This window comes from Leptonychotes weddellii, chromosome 12 (assembly GCF_054177405.1).
Source record: "Leptonychotes weddellii isolate Sample4059 chromosome 12, ASM5417740v2, whole genome shotgun sequence".
In the NCBI taxonomy this organism is placed as follows: Eukaryota; Metazoa; Chordata; class Mammalia; order Carnivora; family Phocidae; genus Leptonychotes; species Leptonychotes weddellii.
This window is the reverse complement of record NC_138380.1, coordinates 36,439,503-36,462,521: the sequence shown is the minus strand read 5'-3', so window position 1 is coordinate 36,462,521 and position 23,019 is coordinate 36,439,503. Positions and strand designations below refer to the sequence as shown.

The window sequence follows — 23,019 nt, the reverse complement described above, 5'->3', positions numbered from 1 at the left end:
AAATCTCCAATTTTCATAGATTTACCATTACCTAAAATTGTCAATTTGCTTTCATATCTTTCTCTTGTCCATCTGTTCACTGCTAAGCCCCAATTCCTAGAATGCGTGGCCCCTGGGAGGCACTGGATGGATACTTGTTGAACGAGTGGGAGAATGACAGAAACTCTGCCAACAACTAATTTTGACTTTGGCCAAGTCATCATGAACCTCAGGTTTCTCATGTGTAAAATGAGTTTAAAAGGATTAGGTTAGGTCCCAAGCGTGTGCTCCACAGAATATTGGTTCTGCAAAATGTAACAGGTTTTATTGAAGAAAAAGGGAACCTGTGGTTAACTGCTTTTGAAAACCAACAATATTACAAAGAAAACAGGTTTCTGGCTGCAGGCTTCTCAGCACTTAACATGCTAACAGATGAAGAAAATCTCCCCAGGAAAGTCCTATGGGAGTACCCAACTCCAGTGAGGCTACCAAACCCTTAATTCTCAAGAGTTCTTCAGGCAGCTCTGGGCCCCTGGCACCTAGCGGTTCAGCACACGTGTTAAGCTCTCAATAAATATTTGCTCCACAGGCCTTTAAGTCTCCTAACAAAAGGATTCCTTCTCCATGTTAACTCTTCTCATTGACCTAAGATCAGCTGATGTGCCAGCCATCTTTCCGGATTGGCTCTGCCCCTGTCTGGCTCTATGACCTTGGGCAAGTGACTCACCCTCTCGAAGCTTTGAGTTTTATTATCTACACAATAAGAATATTAATAGTAGTTAATGCAAAGGCCTGCAGTGAGAATAAAATAACATAACGTACGTAAATCCCTCTGCATCATACACAGTAAACACTCAATAAATGTTAGCTGTTCTTGTTACTCTTCACAAACGTGACGTACTTTGGATTCCAGTCTCGGCTTCACCACTAAGCAGACTTTGGCAAGTGGATCCCTGCCTAGCCTCATCACAGGCAAAATGCAGATCTGGATTACATCAGCGTTTCCCAAAATCTTGTTCTTCGAGGACCATTTTCCAACCCTATTATATTTAATATTAAGATTAGCGCATCTTAGGGGTGCCTGGGTGGCTCAGTCGGTTAAGCATCCAACTCTTAGTTTCAGCTCAGGTCATGATCTCAGGGTCCTGGGATCGAGCCTCCCATGTGGGCCTCCGTGCTGAGCACAGAGTCTGCTTGTCCCTCTCCTTCTCCTCCTCCTCTCTCTCTCTAAGATAAATAAATAATCTTTAAAAAAAGATTATTGCATCTTAGTCTCATCCTATGCAAGAAAATCTGTGAAATCATAGGTTTGATGCACTTATACTTTTTCTAGTATGTATTAAAATGAATAAACAATTATTTAAATATATTTTAAAATCCAGCATTAATACCTAGCTCCTCTTCAATACCATAGCCAGGGAAACATTAACTTAGAATCTCCAAGATCCTGGGGCACCCGGGTGGCTCAGTCAGTTGAGTGGCTAACTCTTGGTTTCTCGGCTTAGGTTGTAATCTCGGGGTCGTGAGATCGAGTCCCACGACCATCTCCATGCTCAGTGCGGAATCTGCTTCAGATTCTCTCTCCCTCTCCTTCTGCCCCTCCTGCTTGTACACACACTCTCTCTCTCTCTAAAATAAAATAAATAAATCTTTAAAAAAAAAAATCTCCAAGATCCTTTCAATAAAATACTCTGTATCTTCTCTCTTGAAAAATCACAAACTAAACTTTGCAAAGCTAACCTGATCCCCCTAAGGAAGGATCATGACTCAGACCATCAAAGGGGTCCTTTTTAGAAACTAGATTCAAATCATTTAACAGCTGGAAATCAGAACTGACAAAGGGCACAGAGCCGATTCTCTGACTTTCCAAGTTCGGATATTTCGACTCTCTTTCTCTGTCAAGCAAATTAACATGTGTACTTACTTGGAACAAAATGTTTTGCAAAAATGGACAACTGCTGCAGTTCAATTTACAGACTGAAAGGACATCTCCAGAATGTGCTCCATTAGCTGAGAGGGAGGAAGACATTTTTTTAAGATATATTTTGGGCAAAGACTTCTTCAAATTCTGAAGCTAAAAGTCACAAAAAGCACATAACAGGATGATGGCACCCAGCCAAGAACAAGAGCACCTGCTGCACGCCCTCCCCCTAGGAAAAGCACATGAGGGAGAACTCTGACACCTCAGATGAAATAACCCCCAGTCACCTCACCCTGCTGGCAGCGACCAACGCTAAAAATGTGTCACAGCTCACTCCAATGTAATACCGCCCTCCCTCAGATGTCAGCGAAACCAAAGCCACTATGAGATGGGGGGAAAAAAAAAAAACATAAAGAACACTGCAGACTAGTCATAAATAAAATGACCAAGGCTTCTGTTTTGTAAACATTTTATGGCCTGCAAACATTCAGCCCTTTCATGAGTAGAAACAAGTGTAAGTGGTAGTCTAAAATGTCTTTTCATTAATATCTTTACTTTTAACTGCAATTATTCTAAAGCCCTTTTAATAGCTGTCACTTATTCATTTCCAGGCTGTAGCAAATTACAGTGGGGGAGACGGCTGCTGACAGCTCGCGTCTGCAAATGGCACGTTCTCGTATTTCTGCAAGGTCTCTGGTCCCTCCTTCCCGGCACAGCTACCAGGAGTATGAAAGCCTTGCCACAAGGAGCAGTGAAGACTTAGCGGTGCCCCGGGCTGCCAATTAGGAGCCCTTGGCTACTCCAGCTGTGTCTCACAAGACCTCTGTCGACTCTTTCTCCCACTGAAAAAGGGAGAAAAATCAGTTTTCCCATACGCGCTCCAAACACATTTTATCAATATGAAGGATACGTGTTTGGGAAGAGATGTGTGGTGTGTGTGAGTGTGTGTGTGTGTATGTGTGTGTGTTGGAGGAGGATGGGGACAGTGATTTCATTGGAAAGGAATTAATATTTCAGGTAGCGTTAACAACCTAAACCTCATCCTCTTAGGACACACATCCCAGGGAAAAGAGAACTGGGTCAAAGACACAAAGCAGTCCACAAAAAATAAAATATTTTTGAAGCTAAAATAGTACCTAATAAAAAAATCTGAGTGATCACTTTTGGCACCTGGAAAGTGGTACAGCCTGTCCCCAAAAATTAAAATTGTAGGATACAAAAATAACTCTTCAGAGGAGCTTTCAGAACTCAGGCTAATGAATCCAGTTATGTTGCTTCTTAGTGGTCTTGGCTAAACGGAACACTGGACTCTGGACAGGGATTGGGCCGGACCGGTAAACAACAGAGTATATGCTCAGAGCCCTGTCACATCTGTGTCATCCAAAACACAATCAGACACCAGAACCTTGCGATGACATTTCTTTTTATAACACTGGTTCCTTTCCAAGTCAATATGTAGCCTACTGATCAAAACAATCGAATGGGAAGGCGCACTGGAAAGACCCTTAGGAGATATTTTTCAAGCCTTTATGTGTTCAACAATTCAAAGACTCAATAGATGAAAGCAGAGCAAACACAAATTAATTGCTGTTCAGAAGACGAGCTTTTTACTTTTTAATTAACGTTCTGTCCTTAATCCAAAAGCAGAAGTAAAACATACGATGTACAGTGCTTACGCACCACTGAGGGTGAAGTGTTACCTTTTTCCCCTCAGGCTTTCTTTATCCTCATCCAAATGTTTAAATTTAAGATGCAGTCTTGGCAGTGTGTGTAGTTCAGTGATGCAAATAGTGTGGGATGGCGCCACCCAGAACTCTGTGAGTGGGAGGGCAACCAGGAAATCAACTTCCCTTTTCTCGCTGTGACTCCGTTCTGTCCACGGGAGGATTAGGGCCCACGTACTGTTGCTTGTCTTTTTCAATTGGGGAAGGGAGGAGGTAACGAGAGGCGGATCCAAATAATATTCTGGGAGTGCTTATATTTGCAAAACACCTGGGTTTAAACTGTCAGTTTCCAACTCGTCCTCTTGTCCTCGCTTCTCTCAGCCATTCTGCAACCATTCTGGGGTCTCGAGGCCTCAGGAGGAAAGCAGGAACAGGCAGATATTTGGGAGCAAGGGTTGACACAGATTAAGAAGTTCAATGGGCAGGGGCACCTAGGTGGATCAGTCGGTTAAGCGTCTGCCTTCTGCTCAGGTCATGATCCCAGGGTCCTGGGTTTGAGCCCCACAGCAGGCTCTCCGCTCAGCGGGGAGTCTGCTTGTCCCTCTCCCTCTGCCTACTGCTCCCCCTGCTTGTGCTCTCTCTCTCTCTCCCTCTCTGTCAAATACATAAATAAAATCTTTAAAAAAAAAAAAAAATTCAATGGGCAATCCCAAATAGTGACTTGCTTGAAACGTCCCTGAAATCTCTGCCAGGAGTGCTAACAGGCAGCGAAAGAGGGGCTGCTGTCCAGTTTTACTGCTCTCCCAACGTGCCGTCTGAAAACCCCCCTTCCGGCACATTCTCCGTGCCCATGAGCAGGGCACAGAGGACGCGATGACGAATGCACTGCTGTCATTACACCCCGAGCCGTCAGGGGAGGCGGAAACGGACACAAGCGCACGTTGATGAGTTTACTGCTACGGCCTCCTCCCCTGCAGGAGCAGAGTCCCTCCCCGGGTATCACCATCTCCCGGGCATCGGGTGTTGAAGAATGAGTTAATGAACGAAGTCCACAAATGGGGCCCACAAACAGGCCTCCCCACAGCATCAGGTAAGTCCTAAGAAGGTCACCTGTCCCCGACACACCTTATTTTTCTAAAGAGAAAAATAAGACCCAGCAACCAAACTCTGATACTGGAAAACACAGTGAACTTGAAATCTAAATCATAATGCAGAGAACAGGAAATGTGTAATTTTTTTGTAGACATAACCTATTCTAATAAAATGGCGTGGTTTTTTTTTTGACAACAGTTAAAATTGAGCACATAATTCAGAGTCTTCAGCAAACCTGAAGGGGGTCAGAAGCTAGCCAGAAACCGTGCATCCCAGGAGTCCGGCTGCGACTCCTAATTCCCTTCCAACCAACCGATGGCTTTGAACACACAATTCTGGAAAAGAGGTTCAGAAAGCATATACCCTTTCACATCTATTGCACACGTGCTGGGGCCAGAGAACTCCACTCCTTGGTGACATTTTTCACTTCACTGCAACAACACATGGGCACCATTTCCATTCATACAGAAGGAAACAGGAGTCAGGAGAACGCAATGAATTTGCCCCCAGCAAGTACACAATGAGCAATTCCAACCTCTATCGGTATGACTGTGAAGCACATCCGCCTCTGTTGTTCCCGCAAGGCAGTTCCGAGAAGTGTCCGAGGGAGCAGGCGGGTCGGCCCTCCAGCCGGTCAGGGGCTCCAAGCACTTTCTAGTGCGGTGAGGTTACCACATAGACAGCAGAGTCAAACACCAATCAGAATATTGGTCTTGGCTAGTTAGTCACAGTGTTTCTAGAAGGGAAGATGGGAAGCCTATAAGTTCTTAATCTGTAGAAGCAGAAAAGCTGTAATTCAACTGGACAAGTGTCTGACCTGAATCATAAAAACAGTCGTGGCCTCTCCATCCATCCCCAGGCTTGAAGCAGTTTAGAGGCCCAGGACCCCTTAAATGAAGGGGAGGCAGGGTCCCCTTGAGGAAGGACCCTGGTAGAATGCCAAAAATGTATACTGTCAATCATTGTCCTACCCTTCCTCCAAAGGGACCTCCAGCCTTTCTTTAGGGGAGATGTGCCTTGGGGAAAAGGAAACCATCAGACCTTTTGGAGATTACTAGACACTGGTTTTGAACTGACACTAATACCAGGAGACCCAAAATGTCACTGGTGACCTACCAGCCAGCGTAAGTGCTTCTGGAATTCAGAGGGTTTTTTGCTCAGGTCTATCTCACAGCCAATCCAGTGGGACCCGGAGCCCATCTGGTGGTTACTCTCCAGCTCCAGAATGTGTAATCGAAATAGACATACTCAGCAACCGGCAGAATCCCCACGCTGGGGAAGCAAGTCATTGTTTGTTTATTTTATTAAGGGAGAAAGGGGCTGTGGAAGATGAGAACGTGGTTCCAAAGGCCTGAATATGCTCTACTTTCGGAGTGAACTCAGAACACTGAAGTTTGGGGTTTACCGTGAGTGTGCTATTTGGCTTAAAAGAAATGAGCTTGGCTCAGTGCTGGAACATTAGGATTAATCATTCCAGCAATGAAGAGCCATGACACCTATCAAGTTTCAATTGCTAGCTGAAACCCTTGGTAGCTGCTAGAAAAATAATGCACAATTATAGCCTAGAAACATAAATTATCAAGGCCACGGTGCTCTCAGATTGTAATAAATGAAATGTGGGTAACCACATATGTGGTAGGGATCCCAACCCCCAGTGTGTGTCACGAGCGCCTGGTCGCCCACAGGCACTGGAGGGGAAGGAAGAGAGAAGCATACTCTCCAGACTCAACACTGGCTGACCTGTGGATGAAGGCACAAAGGGAGAGAAGCTTCAGGGTTTAAGCCAAGACATGTTTTCTACATTCTTACAAGTTATGGTCTCTAATACTCATGCCCCACAGGCTTTTTGATGAGTAGGAGAGAATGAGAAGTAGCTACATGAGATATAAATACTTCTGCAGACAGTAATGCAAATGACAAAACATTGGTTTCCTCCTCTGGAAAGTTCATTAAATCCAGGGTAGATTCGGGTGCGGTGGAAGGACAGGAAGGCAGAGATCGTTGCCACCACAGGATTAGGCATTGCAAAACAGTGGCCGTTTGCTTCCCCACCTCGGACATCTGGTCTGGCCCACGCCTCAATCACAATGACCTCAGGCAGGGCTGGTCTTCAGCAAAACGGAGTACAATGAGAGTTACATCCCTGAACCACGTGTCCTTGGGCTCCTCACTCAGGGACAAAGAAACCATTTTTAAGGGCTCTTCCCAAACGGACTGTAGGACACAGTGCTCATATGCATGGATAATAGTGCTTCTTTCTGGAAACATTCAGTGGGCGTCTGTTATGGGCTCGGCACTGGGAACATGCACCTTTGGGACCTCCCATCTACTCAGCACAGAGAAGGACTCAGTGTGTCCTAGGAGACGATAGAAAGAAATCAAGGAAGGTTCCCAGAGGAGGTGACCACGGAGTCGTGTCATGGAGACCAGAGGGAGATGTGGGTCCAGGGCACTTTACTCTCGGCTCACCCACTGAATTGTCTGATGCCTTTTCTGTGACTGCTTTTCTGTTCATTTCAACCCGACTGCACCTGAGCAGGAATTCTGGGCTCCCCCACTCTCTAGGGAACAGCCGAAAGCAGTTCCCTATTACGGGAACTATGGACTGGTCTCACCCTGGCGGAACTCCAGAACACAGTCTCCTGCTCTGGAGGGCAGAGGAAGCAAACCCACGGAGGGGCTTCTCATCCCCCTCCTCAGCCGGCCGGCCTTCCCCACCACCTCCGCGCCCCATAACCTCATTTGGGACTTACAGAAAAAGATTCTTATTAAAATGGCGACAAAACGTAAAGTGAAATATCAGAGACACAGAGGGAATAAGTCACAGACCTGAGAAAACAGCTGCATATGAAAGGATTAGGAAATAAATTAGAAGAAACTCAGAGGATTTAGAATCCATTTCAGGTGCACTAGAAGAAAATCCCTCCAGGACGGAGAGAACAGGTCCCAGTTAAAACCCAGGCAGGAACAGAGGCTGCCTCCTCTACTGGTGGCCTCGGAATGTTTTACCTCAGGGTTTATATTCTTTTTTTCACTCCTTAGCACTTTGGGGGATGATGCTTCTCAAAGTGGAGGCGGGACCATTGGCATCAGATCACCTGAGGGACCCACTGAAATGCAGCTTCTGGGTCCCCAGCAACGCTTGGGCATCTAGAAGTCTAAGAACCACAGAACCAGGTACTGTATCATCCTTAAGTAGGGGCAATATCCATGCTAAATCCCTCGGTTCAGCTGCTGTTTAAAATCTGGAGGGGACACTAGTGACTGAATTGATTCTTTGAGAAACTGTTTGATTCTAAAAGCAGTAAGAGTGCGGTCACATTGTGACCAATTTTATTTTTTTAAGATTTTATTTATTTATTTGACAGAGAGAGAGAGAGCACAAGCAGGGGAGGGGCAGGCAGAGGGAGAGGGAGAAGTAGGCTCCCCGCTGAGCAGGGAGCCCGATGCGGGACTCGATCCCAGAACTCTGGGATCGTGACCTGAGCCGAAGGCAGACGCTTAACTGACTGAGCCACCCAGGCGTCCATGTTGTGACCAATTTTAAATCATGTAAGATTTACACACTGAAGCCAGGAAGACCTTTGCAATACATACATCTGATCACATCACCTCCTCGGGTGAAATACTCCAGTGACTTCCCACTACTCTCCTGATAAAGACCCAGACCCCTGATCCCCACCAGCCCTCCTCCCAGGTCTATTCCAGGCCCAGCGTGCTCCCAGCCCTGGACACTCTGCTCTTCAGTTCCTTCAACCCCCACGCCTGCTCATCACATACGTACCAGGCATCTGTACAGACTCCCCTTTCCCCACTGAAGCCCATTCTCTTCCCAGCCCTCTGACTACATTAATCCCTTGCCGTAGGCTCTTCCAGCATCAGCACCTTTCTTCCCCAGCCCTGGGCCCAGCTTAACTGTCACATTCCTCCCATCCAAGTACTAACCAGGCCCGACCCTGCTTAGCTTCCAAGATCAGACGAGATCGGGCGCGTTCAGGGTGGTATGGCTGTAGACAACTGTCACATTCCGTTGTGTGATCCTTTGATCAATGTACCTTTCTTCCACTAGTGAGCACCTAAGCAGCCCAAGAAAGCAGCAACAGGTCTGCTATTTTTCATAGGAAGGGGACTCACCATTGCGTATGTGTCCCCTATCACCCCCCCATGGTACCTAGCAGGTGCTCAGTACATATCTGTGGATGAACAAATGAATTAAAAAGTATTTTAAAAGGAAATGCTGGAGGCAAAATCAGACCCATGGTAGCCATCAAATACACTCGACCCCTCTCTTAAAAGTTAAGGACTCCAATGTCTCTGGTATCCTGAAGACTAAAGTTCTAGGGTAGTTTCCCTTCCCCTGTATAGGATACTCGATACTTTCTTTGGCACTTATCACTTCAAATGCATGGGCCCAACTCTTCATAATGCAATTCCCAGACTCTGAAAGAAGCAATTTTACAACTGCCATTGTGCCATTTCTCTTGGCCCTGCATTGATCTGGTTACGAACAATTACCCTAAAGCTTGTTCGTTATCTGAAAGCTATATTTTGAAATAAAAACAAACCTGGAGATTTGGCTTCTTATATTTTTGTCCCTCTTTATGCGCCTTAACAGTCTCAGCTCCCGGGGTCAATTCTCAGACTGTTTCATGGCACTTTCACATGCCAGAATCATTAGCAGCATATTCGATGACTGAAAATGGCCCTAAACAAGTCTGCAATAATCACAATTCCCAGGACAGCGGGACAATGTCTGCTGGGAATGTAAGTGACTCCACCACCACTGCCCTCTTCTTTCTGCCATCTTGCTGACAGTCAGCCCTGGCCCAGGTGACGACCTGGACGGTGTTCGCTCACTTGCTCCTGAAGCAAAGCTCTCATGGCATATTCTTCACCAAGCAGCATGGCCACTCAACACAACGTGCCAACCTAACAGGTTCAACTGAGGCAAAATGAATTTGACAAACTGAGGAGGACTCGGCTGCAGGAGAGTTAGCATTAGGTGTGCTGCAGAAAAGAGCTTTGAGTTTGGATCTGCATGATGCTGGGCAGCCAGCCTCTCTGACGGACAGATAGCCTCATCTGTGAAATGGGTACAAGGTAAGTCAATGTGTCTGAATTACTGTGAAACTGATAGATAGTTTGGTCTGAATATAATTCTCCAGTGATTTACTATGAATCTGTTTTTCACTATATAAATCTTCTTCGGTGTCTTCAAACATTTATTTAACACCGGATCCTCTGTAGAGTTACACACCAATCCTAATACATGGCGTAGAGGTATTGCTACTCAGTTGACGATCTAGCCCCTGAACAATCCATTCCTATCACCCTTCTTTGGAGAAGAGATAGTGACAGGAAATTTATTTTACACTGGAAATAGTGTGCAATTTGTCAAGTACCAAACAAGATTTGCATATAGTGATTAGATGAGGGACTTTTCACGACTATAGTATTCGGGGCTGGGGGATGGGAGAGAAGCTACACTCTTTCAAAGCACAAGTTTAGAGAAGTCGTTTCCGTTTGGCACAGTTCTCTTGCACACCCATACTTGACAGCAGTTTAATGTCTGTATGGAGGTTGTTGTTGTTTTTTTTTCCCATCCACTTCATGAAAGCCATTACCAAGTGACAGGAACATGAGCTACTGCTTAATGAGCTGGTGAGTCTGTGAGCTAGTTGCTACCTTCCTGAAGGCACAGAAAGCTGAGAAGTCACCCAAACAAACTGGCAGTAGCCAGAAAGAATAAACAGAAATGGAAACAGGTGGCTTCTACTTAGGAGGCCATAAAACGAATTGTCCAACCTGAGACACTTCGGAAAGGGAAAGTTAGTACGCTTCATTATGCTGGGCCAACAGAGCTATACTGGGTCTAACACTCAGGACTATAGTCATCCTTTTATTTTTCTGTTTTATCCTCAGAGTATTTTCTAATTGGGTTGATAGGCTCAGATCAAAGAAGAAAGATTAACACTTTACTCCCGCCCACCTGCCAATGAATATTAACAGTCCCCCACTTACCCGAATGTTCCAAATGATTCAAAAAGGGACGTTTACCAAGTGTTATTGGAACGACTGAATTTCCTTAGTAGGTAACACAATCACATGAAACCCAGTTCAACTGAATTAAATTTCTGTCAATGGCCCCTTCATGAGTACTCTACTAACTGGGGGTTTCTCACTGGCCTTCCATCCATGCTGGGCAAGTGCAAACAGCTCCCCCCTCCCCCAGAAAGCTGGATTCAAGGAAAGGGAAGGAGCCCCAATTAACAACCTCCATTCTCTCTACACAAGGCAAAATAATAATAAAATAAAACAGCAAAACCCCAGGTTAGTTCCAAGTGAATGGGAGATAGAGACCTATTTACAAGAGCTTTACTTTAGGACCTCAGGTTGCTAACAGGATTCATTATGTCAGTTCTTTTAATTTACAATCGATTGTAATTTTCCCTGACCTGTATTTCAGCAGTCTACCTCTTTGTGTGCTTGAGGAAAAGTTATATAAATCAAACGAACAGTCTAGCAAAAATCTTAGGAGGAATTTCCTGGGCTACTTACAACTCATAAAGAAGATGAAATAATAAATGCATGTCTTTAAAGGATTTTAGCAAGATATTTGAATAAAACACCTGAATAGGAACTAGTGAATTAGTAATAATAACCTCAGCAAATCCAATGCACTGCTTTTTTTGGGGGATCCTACTTTCCGATCATTATTCCATTTAATGCCCTTAGCAGCTCCAAGAGGTAGGGACTTAGATTATTTCTATTTGAATGATAAGAAAATTGAGGCTAGGAATAATAATTAACTTACACCAAGTTGGTCAACAGGTACAGTCAAAAAGATACTTGAACGCTCACCGACAAGCATGTATATATTTAGCTTTAAACCTCAAAGACTCCTGCTTTTTCCTTCTTCCCAAATCCAATCAGCCACCAAATCTTTTTTTTTTTTTTTAAAGATTGTATTTATTCATTTGACAGAGAGAGAGAGCACAAGTAGGGGGAACAGCAAGCGGAGAAAGAAGCCCGATGCAGGGCTCTATCCCAGGACCCTAGGATCATGACCCGAGCTGAAGGCGGACGCTTAACCGACTGAGCCACCCAGGCTCCCCAAATCTTTTTTTTTTTTTCATCAATGTCAACATCCTTTCTCTTTGACTTGCATCCAGCCAGGGGGTCTCCAGAAGTTGTCTCATTAAAGGAAGAGAATGGTCCACTACTCACACTAGAAGGTAGAGGCAGAGAGACCTGTTTTTAAGTTGCATTTACACAGCAAGCACCTTGATTTATTTATTCATTTGACCAAGATTGAGTGTTTCTTAGGGTAGGCCCAGAAAGAAGGAGCTGACGGCTTCCATCTCTCCTTGTCCTTCCTCCTCACCCTCTAATCTACCTTCCCTGTTGCCCTGGGAGTTAGATTTCTCACTGACTTCCAATTGTGTATTTTCCTTCCCTATTCCTTTCCACTCAATCCAAATGCCCAGCTCCCAGAAGAGTCGACACAAGGCCTCTTCCAAACTTTCTCCTGACTACCCTGATTGCTGTATTCCTTGTTCTTTCTTTTAATGCTCAGCTTTCCAGATCTTTCTCAAAGTCACTTCATTGTGAACTCTTTCTTCTGTGATCTGCAAACACTCTACATACACTTACATTTATCACACTCCTTTATGACTACCTATTAATGGGTCTGTCTCCCACACAGCCCCCCTTCCCATACTGTCCCATATGAAGTGGATCTTATAATGTGCAGGAAGTGCCCTGACTACAGAACATAAAATGCAATCAAAATGGTTGCTGAATAAATGAATGAATGAATGATGTAAATAATGTATTATGATGGGAGCTGTAAGCCTAGCAATATTTCAATTTGAAAACATTTATATGCATTTTAAGGGTAAACCACACATTTTTTTGTAAATATACTACAATTAATAAATAAATCTTTATTGTGCTTCTCTTGTATAAACCCAGGGAAATATTTCCCAAACTCTCGATTAAAGAATGGATGGTAATTGAGAAAATAGTCCTAATGAGTTGAAGTCACTTTCTGGCAGTAGAGTTAAGTCTAAAGAGGACGGAAACATATTCATTTCTGGATAAAGGTTTTGATTTAATGAGATTTGTAGTGACTTGCTTATAAATGTGACAAGCACTGGAGAAAATGGGATTTAGGAGCTGATATGATAAGTTTCTTTGTTTTTAAAGACTTTTCATTATTAGGAAAGCTGCATGGAAGTTTATATGTGTGTGTGTGTGTGTGTGTGTGTGTACATATCTTTCTCACACATACATACACATATGCTTACTAGTAAGTGTATGAAAGAATCAGTCCCCTTCCCCCAAATCTGAATTTTTGAGTACTCAGTCACTTCCCACAGAGTGGCCCAGTGTTGGACTAACAAGGGCACAGGGTCCACTCTAAAAATGCTATGAAAATGGTGGGGCGGGGCAAGGGGGGAAGGTGGTCAGGAGTCAAGAAAAAACCAGCCTTACTGAGTGTTATTGGAATTCACTCTTCACTCAGCCAAAAATACGCAATCTAACCAAAGTCCTTCCACTACCTCTACCTCCCAAGCCACATGCCTTTTCAGGGCCATGGGCAAAGCCAGCTGTGGCTCTGTATTTGGATTAAATAGCCTGAAAACAGGGGGAAAAAAAAATATTATTTTGAAATGCATTACGCTTCAAAATTAAGGGTAATTGTGTGTAGCAGCCTGGAAAATATAGCTCATCCAGTACTGCTCAGCCACAGAACCCCACAGCACAAAATGCTGGCTCTCTAAATGCAATTTCAAACTTTAAAAAAAAAAAAAAGGCACAAAGGGCGGAAGGAAGGGTGGAGGGCTGCTCTAGGGCTGTGACTTAGAAGAAGGCTGCTGGCCTTGGGGAGACAGAGCCCGTATGCCAGCCGGCGGGATTTCTAGGTTAGTTAAGCCAGTAGATGCTGCTCTACCCTGCTCCTGCAGCCAGACACCGAAGGTAAATAAAAGGTCGACAGATAATTACATAAGAAAATAAATGTGGCAAGATTAGGACAGAAATCTAACGGCTAGAGCAGGAAAGGACTTCACAGAGAGACCCACCTGAAAGCTTTTCCCCTGACCAGTACAACGTCCTGGTCACACTAATGGAATATCAATATCTATTACGACCCAACTAGCCAAGGTCCATTGTACAAGCAAAGGGGGAGGCTTTTCACCCTGTTCACTCATTCCCACACAGACACTGCCTTAATCTGGTGACAGAGGCCTCTGAAGGAGCCAAACTGAGCTTCGTGAACTACCTCCCTCATTTCATTTATCATATTCCCATTATGTAGACGTTATGGTTAATGCAGCAACCAGTGGCCAGGATTCTAGACCTTGTGTGGAAACTGAAACATAAAATCACTAGCTATGGGTCTCTTCGGCCATAGCATACCAGAAAGAAACACACGGGAAATTCAAACACAGCTGAGCTGGGTTAGGAAGACAATGGTAACACAGGAGGGAAGGAAGCTCCAGAGGAAATCCGAAGATCTAGAGGAAATTAAAGAACATGTATGAGAATATACCACATTAGGGTCTAAGGATTAGGCAGTAAAGAGAAAACTGGGTACTTAATATTGCTGTCAAGTCCAGTCTGTCTGACAGCACACCATTAGTCTTAACTTATGCAAGAAAACAAAACAATGGCTGGGGGGGAGGGTGTCACCTGGGGCGGGGGCGGGTTTGCCCCCGAGGGGACCACAGGCATTTTTTTGGTTATCACGACTGGGTGTTGCTACTGGCCTCTTGAGGGTAGAAGCCAAAAAAGCTAGTTTCCTACAATGCACCAGCCAGACCCCTCGACAGAGAATTATCCAGCCCCAAACATCAAGAGCGCTGAGATTTGAGGCTGCCTGAAATAAAGGGTCAGCATAGAAGGGGCAATAGCCTGCAAGTAGAAAATGAACACAATCAGTAGCCTCGGTATCTCCCAAGGGAGAAACCACCCTGGTTAAAGACTCCAGTCTCTGGTTCCCTTCATTGGTATTAATCTATGGGCCCAGAGAAATAGCAAAAGTCAAGACTCTGTTATATGTACTCCCTACCCCCTACTTGGTCCCTTCCCACCACCAATTGGTTCCATGCTTTTGCTTTTACCATGACTCATCCACAGAGCGGGGGAAAAAGTGTTTGCTAAAGAGTAAGTGTCTATTCTCCTTGGCAAACACTGTTCTCATTTTTGATTAATGAATTCCATTCTGGCTTATCTGCTTCAATATCATGAGCTTAGGTGATGGGCATGCTGTCCCCAAGAAAGGATCCTCTAACTCTCTCAAGGCTAAGAAGTTTAGCTGTGGAGTGAGATACCCAAAGAGAGGCACCAACTCGGCCAAACTCGGCCTCAGTGCAGAAGACACCGCCCTGGGAGCCATGGCAACCCAGGGCATTTCTACCAGCATACAGGTGTGAAGGGCTCCCTGGATGCCCTGCAGCACAGCTCTACACAGGGGTCCTGGCCTCAGACCAGGCTAGTGGAGGAGAATCAACAAGGGCAGAAAATAACCAGTACCGGCATCATGGTGCCTGGGAAAGGAACAGCAGGGGGAAAAGAGTCGGAAAAGCTGGGTGTGGGCTCAGATATACTCTCCAACTATCCCTGTGACATTTCAGTCCTCCAAACCACATCTATATAAAACGGGATAATAACACTCTACTGCCTGTTCTCCACCATTTCCAAAGCAGCATTCCAGGAAGAAGGGTGTCAGCTGTCGAGGCAGGAAGGGAAATTTCACATGGATCCTGTGACTTCCAAGATCTCTGGGGCAACGCTCCGTCAGGGCTTACAGAACCATGGTGCCTTCCAACCACTATTCACGACCCACCAGACACACAGCAGTCCTGGAGTCCAGCAAGTAGTAAACGTTTTCTAACTGAGGAAAGTTCTGTTCCCTGAATTAACCGTGAGAACTAAAATAGCCAAAACTATAGCCTCAATTCCTAAAATTGAGGTTCCAATAATAATCTTGCTCAGATTCTGGAAACCAGTGTTTGTGGGGGCCTAGAACACTGACTGAGAATCGTCATCTCCTTCTATTTATACATGTGACTAATCTCTCCACTCAGTGCTACACCAGGTTGTTGCTGTGGTTAATTCTGTTTGATGAGCCAGCATTCCTTCTCCCACACAGATTCCTACTGGATACTTCACTGTTACTCCACCTTAGGCCGGTGACAGAACTCTGCTCAAACTGTACCTGCACTTATCCTGGGAAAGTGTGGAAAACACAGTTAACTTAATCCTGGATCCTAACAGTGTTCTTCGGGCTTCAGCGCTGGCTCTCATAAATGAGTTCTAATAGTTAACACTCAGACAACCTAAATCATCGGGGGGATTGCAAACTGCAACCCATGTGTGTAGGATGCACGCAGGGGTGGCTTTGCTGTCCCTGATAACGTGGTGCTAGACCTAGTCAAAGGTTTTCATGGTAGTCACACTCTGTCGCCTAGATGGTTGGTCTTCAATATCTGTGTTTCGGATAGAGCTAAAGTTCTCATCCTTTCTCTTCCTTGGCTGCTCTGTCCCAAGCCCAAGTCACCTAAAATGTTTTATCTACTTATGTACACGACAGTGGCTGCCCCCAGAAAACGTGACTACTGTCTCTGCAAACATCCAAAAGTAATTAAAACAGGCATACGGAGAATACTGAGTGTAAACAATGAAAAGTTGAGCAGAGTCAAGTTCCAAAGACCTGAAAAGCTTAAAGACCTCCAAAGCTCTAAACTAAAACTTGGCCATAAAAGAGTACATTGCATCATTTTATTCTTAGTAAGATTAAAGAGTTATTTCAGATGAATCTGCTGCCTCTCCATGTCGCTAGGTGACAAACATACCACCTGGATTTCCAGTTTTGCCAATATGGCGGCATCATGACCTGGCGCACCATCAAATTCTATCAGCAGCAGCATTTTAAAAGTTAAGTCCATGGCTGATGCTTTTACTGCATCTGATTGAACATTTGTAAATAGCAGCTCTTGCAGGAGATTAAACCAACAGCACTTTGTAAGAGGTGGGAGCAGCTAAATATTCCTTAAAGTATGGCCTTGTGAACCACTTTCATCAGAATCCCTAGCAAACTGGTTGAAAATGTAGATTCCTAGCGCCTCCAGAATTATTAAGAGACTTTTTTTTTTTTTTTTTACCACATTAAGCAATACATTTGACCTTAAGATTCAGTGTCTGTGTTGTAAAACGCCCTATTTTTCCATTGTACTTTCTTCCACTTCATGTTTTAAACTGCTGGTTTGGACCTGATAAATTGATACTCCAGTCTACTCCTGGATTGCAAGCCTAAACTTCAAAAACACCAGACAGACTAGTTGACAAGAAGGAAGCAGAACTGGAGTTGTGTAATTAGCAGCAACACATGAGGCTTTGTGATGCAGAGAGCGTTTAGTAATTCCCCACCTTTTCCCAATTCAACAAAATGAAGGCCTGAAAAACCAAGCTACCCACTTGGATGGTTTCAGGCATTAAAAAGTGGTTGCAGGCTTCAGAAACAAACCTTAAGGGTAGGCATTGTCTTAGATCGGGACAGGAAATGTCCTCCATAGGAATGATTAGCTCTAAACTAAACCTTCTTGTTAAGAAAAATGATAAGGTAAGCAAAGTGTGCACTCCATAGAGCCCCTTGGCACAGCCCCAGCCACATCCTCTCTGCAAGGACTTCAAAGGACTCCCTTCCTCCACCTCTCCCCACCCATTCACACCAAACACTCAAAGGGGGTAAATTACTTTAAAACACTTAAGTATTGTCCTATCTCAATACTGTAATTTCATAAATGCTTATGATTTAGAAGCACTATAAAAACCTCTCATCTGTTATCTCTCTTATTTTTCTTTTCCTAGACATTTCTCATTTCTCTTCTCCCCTGCATCTGCCACCCAGTTTCTTTCTGCCTCCCTGTCTCTTTCTGCCTCCCTGTCCTTCCTCCCTTACCCCTTCTCCCCCTCTGCCTTCACCTCCATCTTCCGGGAGGTAAGCGGGATAGAGTGGCTATCTCTGACTTCAATCCATGCACAGTTATGCTCTTTTTCCTAGGGGAGTATTTCTTTGGCTAAAGCAACACATGTTTTGAAAAGACTTTCTCCAAGGAATATGATAAACAAATACCAGATCTGAAGTGGTTATGTGCTATCAGTAAGTTGTACTGGTTTTCCACTCTCCCAAGGAATCACCTCTCTGTTCCTTTCTTCAGGCTGAAATTCTGAGTCGGCTCAAGCACAAAAGGGTCTGCAAGAGGAGCGGCTGGGCATGGTGAGAAGGACAAAGGAAAAAAAAAAAAGCCTGTTACCTGGGTTCACTTGCCACTGATACTGCAATATTTTCCTGGTATATTTCCCATAATATGCATCTCTTATTCAGTCCATCAGCAAGTATTTATTGAGCACCTATTCTGCTGGGAATCAGTCTAGGTTCTGGACCTAGACACAAGACAAGGTCCCTGCCCTCATGGAACTTCCGTCCTAATGGGGGAAACAGACATAATCAAATAAACAAATCAAATAAAGACAAACAAATAAAATAATGCCAGGGGGTAATATGTGCTAAGGGGGAAAACTGAGTAACTTAAAAGGACCAGAGAGGGGCTGGTTGCTATTTTACATGAGGTAATCAGGAAAGGTTGCCTGTAAGCTGACAACTAGGTGGAGACCTGAAGTGAGCAAGGCAGTGAGCCATCTGGACTTGTTGGGAAAAGTTCTTTGTGCAAAAGGAGTAACTTGTGCAAAGGCCCTGGGGAGAGAAGTTGGTGAAAAAGAAGAATGGAAGGTGGTCAGAATGGCTGCAATTAAAAGCAAGAGGGGCACCGGGGTAACTCACTTTGTTAAGCATCTATTGGTTTGGGCTCAGGTCATGATCTCAGGGTTGTGGGATGGAGCCCCACCTTGGGCTCTCCACTCAGTGCGGAGTCTGAGATTCTCTCGCTCCCTCTCTCTCTGCCCCTCCCTCCTGCACTCTTTCTAAAATAAATAAATAAATCTTAAAAAAAAAAGGCAGAAATATAAGACATGGGAGTGGGGGTGGAGATAAGACCATTAATAACACCACCCACCCTGTAGCCCAATGCCTGCTCCTGGATTCCACAAGACCCAGGCCTGGGCCTGCTTGACAACCTCCTTTGCCCTGATATCTACCAAGCTTCTTCCCCAGTTCCCTTCCCTCCTGACCAATGCACCCCCCTCCCCCCCCAGGCAGAGTTCCAACACTCCAGGTCATTCCCTCACAATTTCCCAATTAGACAACCAGTCCATCTAATTTAAAAAAGAAGAAAAAAATCTGAGTAATGAAGTAGGAAAAAAGGCAACATTTAACCACAGCCGTCAAGAGAGAGGAAATGTACCATGGTAAAGAGCAGAGGTTCAGAAGGGCAACTCTAAAAAAAAAAAAAAAAAAAAAAGCCTGCCACATGACAGCAGGAGATCTGGGCTTCTGAGGTTCTGTAAACTGGGGGAGGATAATCCTTGAAATAACCTTGAGAAGTAGGTAGGGAGACGCCCTTAATAGTAGCTGCGGCCAGCCTTTCTGATCTAAAAGTGAACCTGAGCGGGTTATGTCCTTCTAGTTACCAAAGTTAATCCTCAAAGAGTTAATGCATAAGTACAGATCATTAATTACTTTTATTTTATAAACAAACAAACAAAAACCTAAATTCTTCCATTGCCCCACCTCCTCCACCCACCCCCAAGTCAGGGGCAGCGCTAAACCGGGAGCCTGCCGCCTCTGCTTCTTGAGGCAGAAACCCTTGTCTTAGCTTCTCTGAAGTGTTGAATACGAAGAATTAGTGTTAGCAGGACCATGGTGCGAGGCACAGGGCATCACAAAATACGCTCAGTGAGTCCCAGGAGCTGTCCAGAGGCCCCCGGGGCCAGGTCACTGAGGGAGGCCAAGCCCTGCAGCTTTAGGTCAACGCAGGTCCGACCGCCAACAACCTCTGCCCGGAGCTGCCAACTTCAAACGGCCCCCAAGCGGGAGAGGGTCACATGGCGGGAAGTCCCCAGCTCTGGAGCCCCTCGCGGTCACACACACACAAACACACACACACGCACACGCTCACTCGCTCACACGCTCGCCGCCCTCGCGCGCGCCCGCGACACAACACGGACTTCCCAACCCCAAACACACGCGCGCACCCCCGGGCCGGCTGACTTCTGTATTTCCTCTTCCTCAAAGCTGCTCTTGCGATCTCCGCCGCCGCTCGCAGCTCGGATTCCAGGACCCCCAGAGCTCCACTGCCCCCTTCTCGGAAGGCGCGCCGTGTGCCCCACCCCTCCATGCCGGGATCTCCCATCGAAGCCCCCCTCCCCCGCCGTCGTTCCCGGTCCTAGCCGGGGACCCCAGCAGGTCTCCAGGAGGCGGGTATTTACTGTCTCTCCCGAGGGTCCCAGCCGCCCCAACCGCTCCCTCCCGCCCCTCCGGGCCCTCCATCCCTCTAGCCCATCGCTGTCCCCTCCCAGGAGCGCGCTGGCCGAGGGATTCCCTCCCATCTGCCAGTGCCGGAGAAAAGCCAGAGCCGGAGCCGCCAGTCCCTTCTCCCGCGCAGCCTCTCGGGTCTCCAACCCCCGAATCCCACACTCTCCGGTCCCCAGTCCCCCGGCGCCAGCAGCACTGTCCTCTGGCAGCCCCGACCAGCCGGCCCCGGCCAAATCCTCTCCGCGGGTTCCGGGGCCCGGGGCCCTGCGCTCCATCTCCCGCGCCCGCTCGCTCCGCTCCCACTCCCACACCCGCCGCCCGGCTCTGCCCAGACTTCCCCAACTGCGGAGCGCCCGGGAGCGCCCGCAGCCCTCGCCCCCCAGAGCGCCGCGGCCACCCCCGCTCCAGCCCCGGCGCCCCAAGGGAGGAAACAAAAGTGTCTCCGCGGCGCCCGGAGTCCCCCCCCCCTCCCCAGAGCAGGGCGCCTACTCCGGTACCCCAGCCCTAGCTCCCTCCCCGGCCGCGCTGAGGTCAGCGAGTCGGGGCGCGGCGCCAGCCCAGGAAACTTTACGAACCTGCCCGGGGTCGCAGGACAGCGGCGGTGGCGGCGAGGATTCTCCGCGACCAGAGCTCTGGCGACCCGTGACGACTGAAAGGGGGCCAGAGGCTCTGTCCCCCAGCTCAGGGCCGCGGCGGTGTGGGTGGCTCTGCCTCTATCCCGTGCCCATCCTCGCCCGCGCACACGCACTTACACTGGGGATCCGCCGGCTGCTGCGCCGCCGGCTGCCGCTGCTCTCACTTCCTCTTCCTTCCTCCTGCTGGCCAGAGACACATTTTGCATCTGCAAGGCATCCCGAGATCAACCGCGAACTCTCCTCCCGAGCGGACGCTGCGGAGTGGCCGCCGCCGCCCCCGGCACCTGCGCCGGGACACGAGTGGTTGGCGCTTTCACCTGCCGCCCGCACGCTGGAGCCTGCCTACTGCACTTTGCCTGCGGGTCGGTGGGGGGGTGGGGGAGGGTGCCCTCGACTTTTTGAAGTCCCCCTACTTAAAAAGAAGGAAAATGTCAAACATCGTGCACGCCTCAGATCGGCTATAAATAATATGTGTGCAGAGCATGACTTCTTGGATGAGCTCACACGCGGCGCTTTGCAGGCACTAATTAACTCCGTCACCGTCATAGCGCCACCTCCGGGAGGCCGAGAGCGCGTGGCATCTTTTTATATGCTTTCATTTTTGGCAGCTGGTTTGGAATTTCGAGGGGAAACTTTGGTGGGTTGTTTTAAAGCTACTTTAAAAGACTGATGTGTTTGTTCTGCCGCTCTGCCTCTACCCTTGAGCAGCGTGGCGAAAATAACAGAACCCTTCCTTCCGTCTTATAGTCACCTATGCATTTACACGGTTTATTTCTAATTGCCGGGGACTCCCTAACTTGGCATAACTTTGCATAAAGCAAGACTTTCTACCCCCAGTTTCGTATTTGGAGTACACGATTTAATGCAACCTACTTCAGTGATTTTCAAAGCAAAAATAAAAAACTAACTCCCAGCATAGCTACCAGGAGGGAAATAACAGTCGTTGTAAGGTTGCAGGAGAAACACCTGTCCACTCCCAAATCAGAAATATCTACATTGGCTCTGCCGAAAAAGACAAAGGCGGTTACTAATGCATTCCCTCCAAACTGGCAAAGGAGATAAATCTGGAGCAGGGAGGCACTGGAATCTAAGGTAGAAGGCAAAACTCCTCTTTAAATTGCAGTCCCACCCCCTCCCCCAAGGAGATTTAAATTTTAACCCTGTGCTGGCTGTTCATTAGCAGCCAAGAGCCCCAAGCAACTCTTGAACACTTTAAATGTGGCTAGTCCTGAGATGTCCCCCTTCTGTGTAGAACGGACACAGAACTTAGTGTGAAAAACAGAATGTAAAATAGCTTGTTAATAATTTTTATGTTGATGACATCATTTCAACAAATGATAATAGTTTAAGATGTGATGAGTCAGTTGGGTTATTGTATTGGATTAAAATGTAAATATATATAATTTAAAATATTTTCACTAGTTTCTTTTTACATTTAAAAAAAATTTTTTTTAAGATTCCATTTCTTTAAGTGGTCTCTACACCCAACATGGGGCTCAAACTCACAACCAGGAGATCAAGAGTCCCATGCTCCACCAACTGAGCCAACCAGGCTTTTTACATTTTTAATGTGGCTAATAGAAAAGTGAGATTACACATATGCCTCTCATTAGTGGCTCACATTACTGGCTTATATTTCTCATGAAAAGCCCTGATCTGACCTCTTATTATATGCATAACCTCTAGAGGCAATATTAGTAGCAGGAAGACTTGGGTCCACACCACTATAAGCCAATAACTTAAAACAGCATGAGTCCAGAAAAGTAATTTACCTTCTCTATTTCTTCATCTGTAAAATGATGATATAATAACAGTAAACAGGGTAACTATCAAAATGAAGTAATTTAATAAGCAGGCAGTAAATGGAGCCTTTACTAAATGATGCTCTGAGGCACTTGTAATGATAACTAAGAATTTGATCCACACTTTTTAGCTAAGGCATATAAAGATTTTAACTGTAGTGCAGACATCATGAGCACTCGGTAAATGTTAGCTGTCATAACTGTTCCAAGAGTAAATAGGGAACTCTGTGTCTCCTCTTGCAAAGCAATTAGACAAATCCACCTCCTTGTAACCTTTGGTCCCAGCTCTGCCCTCTGCAGTTAACATGGAGTGAGTCACATCCTTTCTCCAAGAGATAACCTTAGAGATAGATCTTTGAAGACAGACATCGAATCCCATCTAAACATTCTCTCCTGAGGATTAAATGTTCTCGGTTACTCTTAACTCCTTTTCATAACCTATGGTTTCAAATCTCTCTCCTCTTAGCCATCTTTCCCTTGAAGGACG

At 46.1% G+C, this 23,019-nt stretch overlaps 1 protein-coding gene across 7 annotated transcripts in view; it reads right to left on the bottom strand.

Annotated features, from left to right (window-relative positions):
- ELMO1 (engulfment and cell motility 1) overlaps positions 1-21,181 on the bottom strand; it is a 518,756-nt gene extending 497,575 nt beyond the window's left edge. For 2 of the 7 annotated variants that reach the window (XM_081800258.1, XM_081800263.1), the window contains exon 1: positions 5,192-5,593. Coding sequence is in view for 1 of the 7 variants with exons in the window: in XM_081800263.1 (XP_081656389.1) it covers positions 5,192-5,218 (27 nt within the window). In the remaining 6 variants the exon portion in view is untranslated. Of the gene's footprint in view, positions 1-5,191; positions 5,594-17,978; positions 18,151-20,670 lie in introns of those variants that run through there. The other 5 variants (XM_081800260.1, XM_081800259.1, XM_081800257.1 and 2 more) reach the window with 5 other exon arrangements.
- Positions 21,182-23,019: the final 1,838 nt, after the last annotated feature.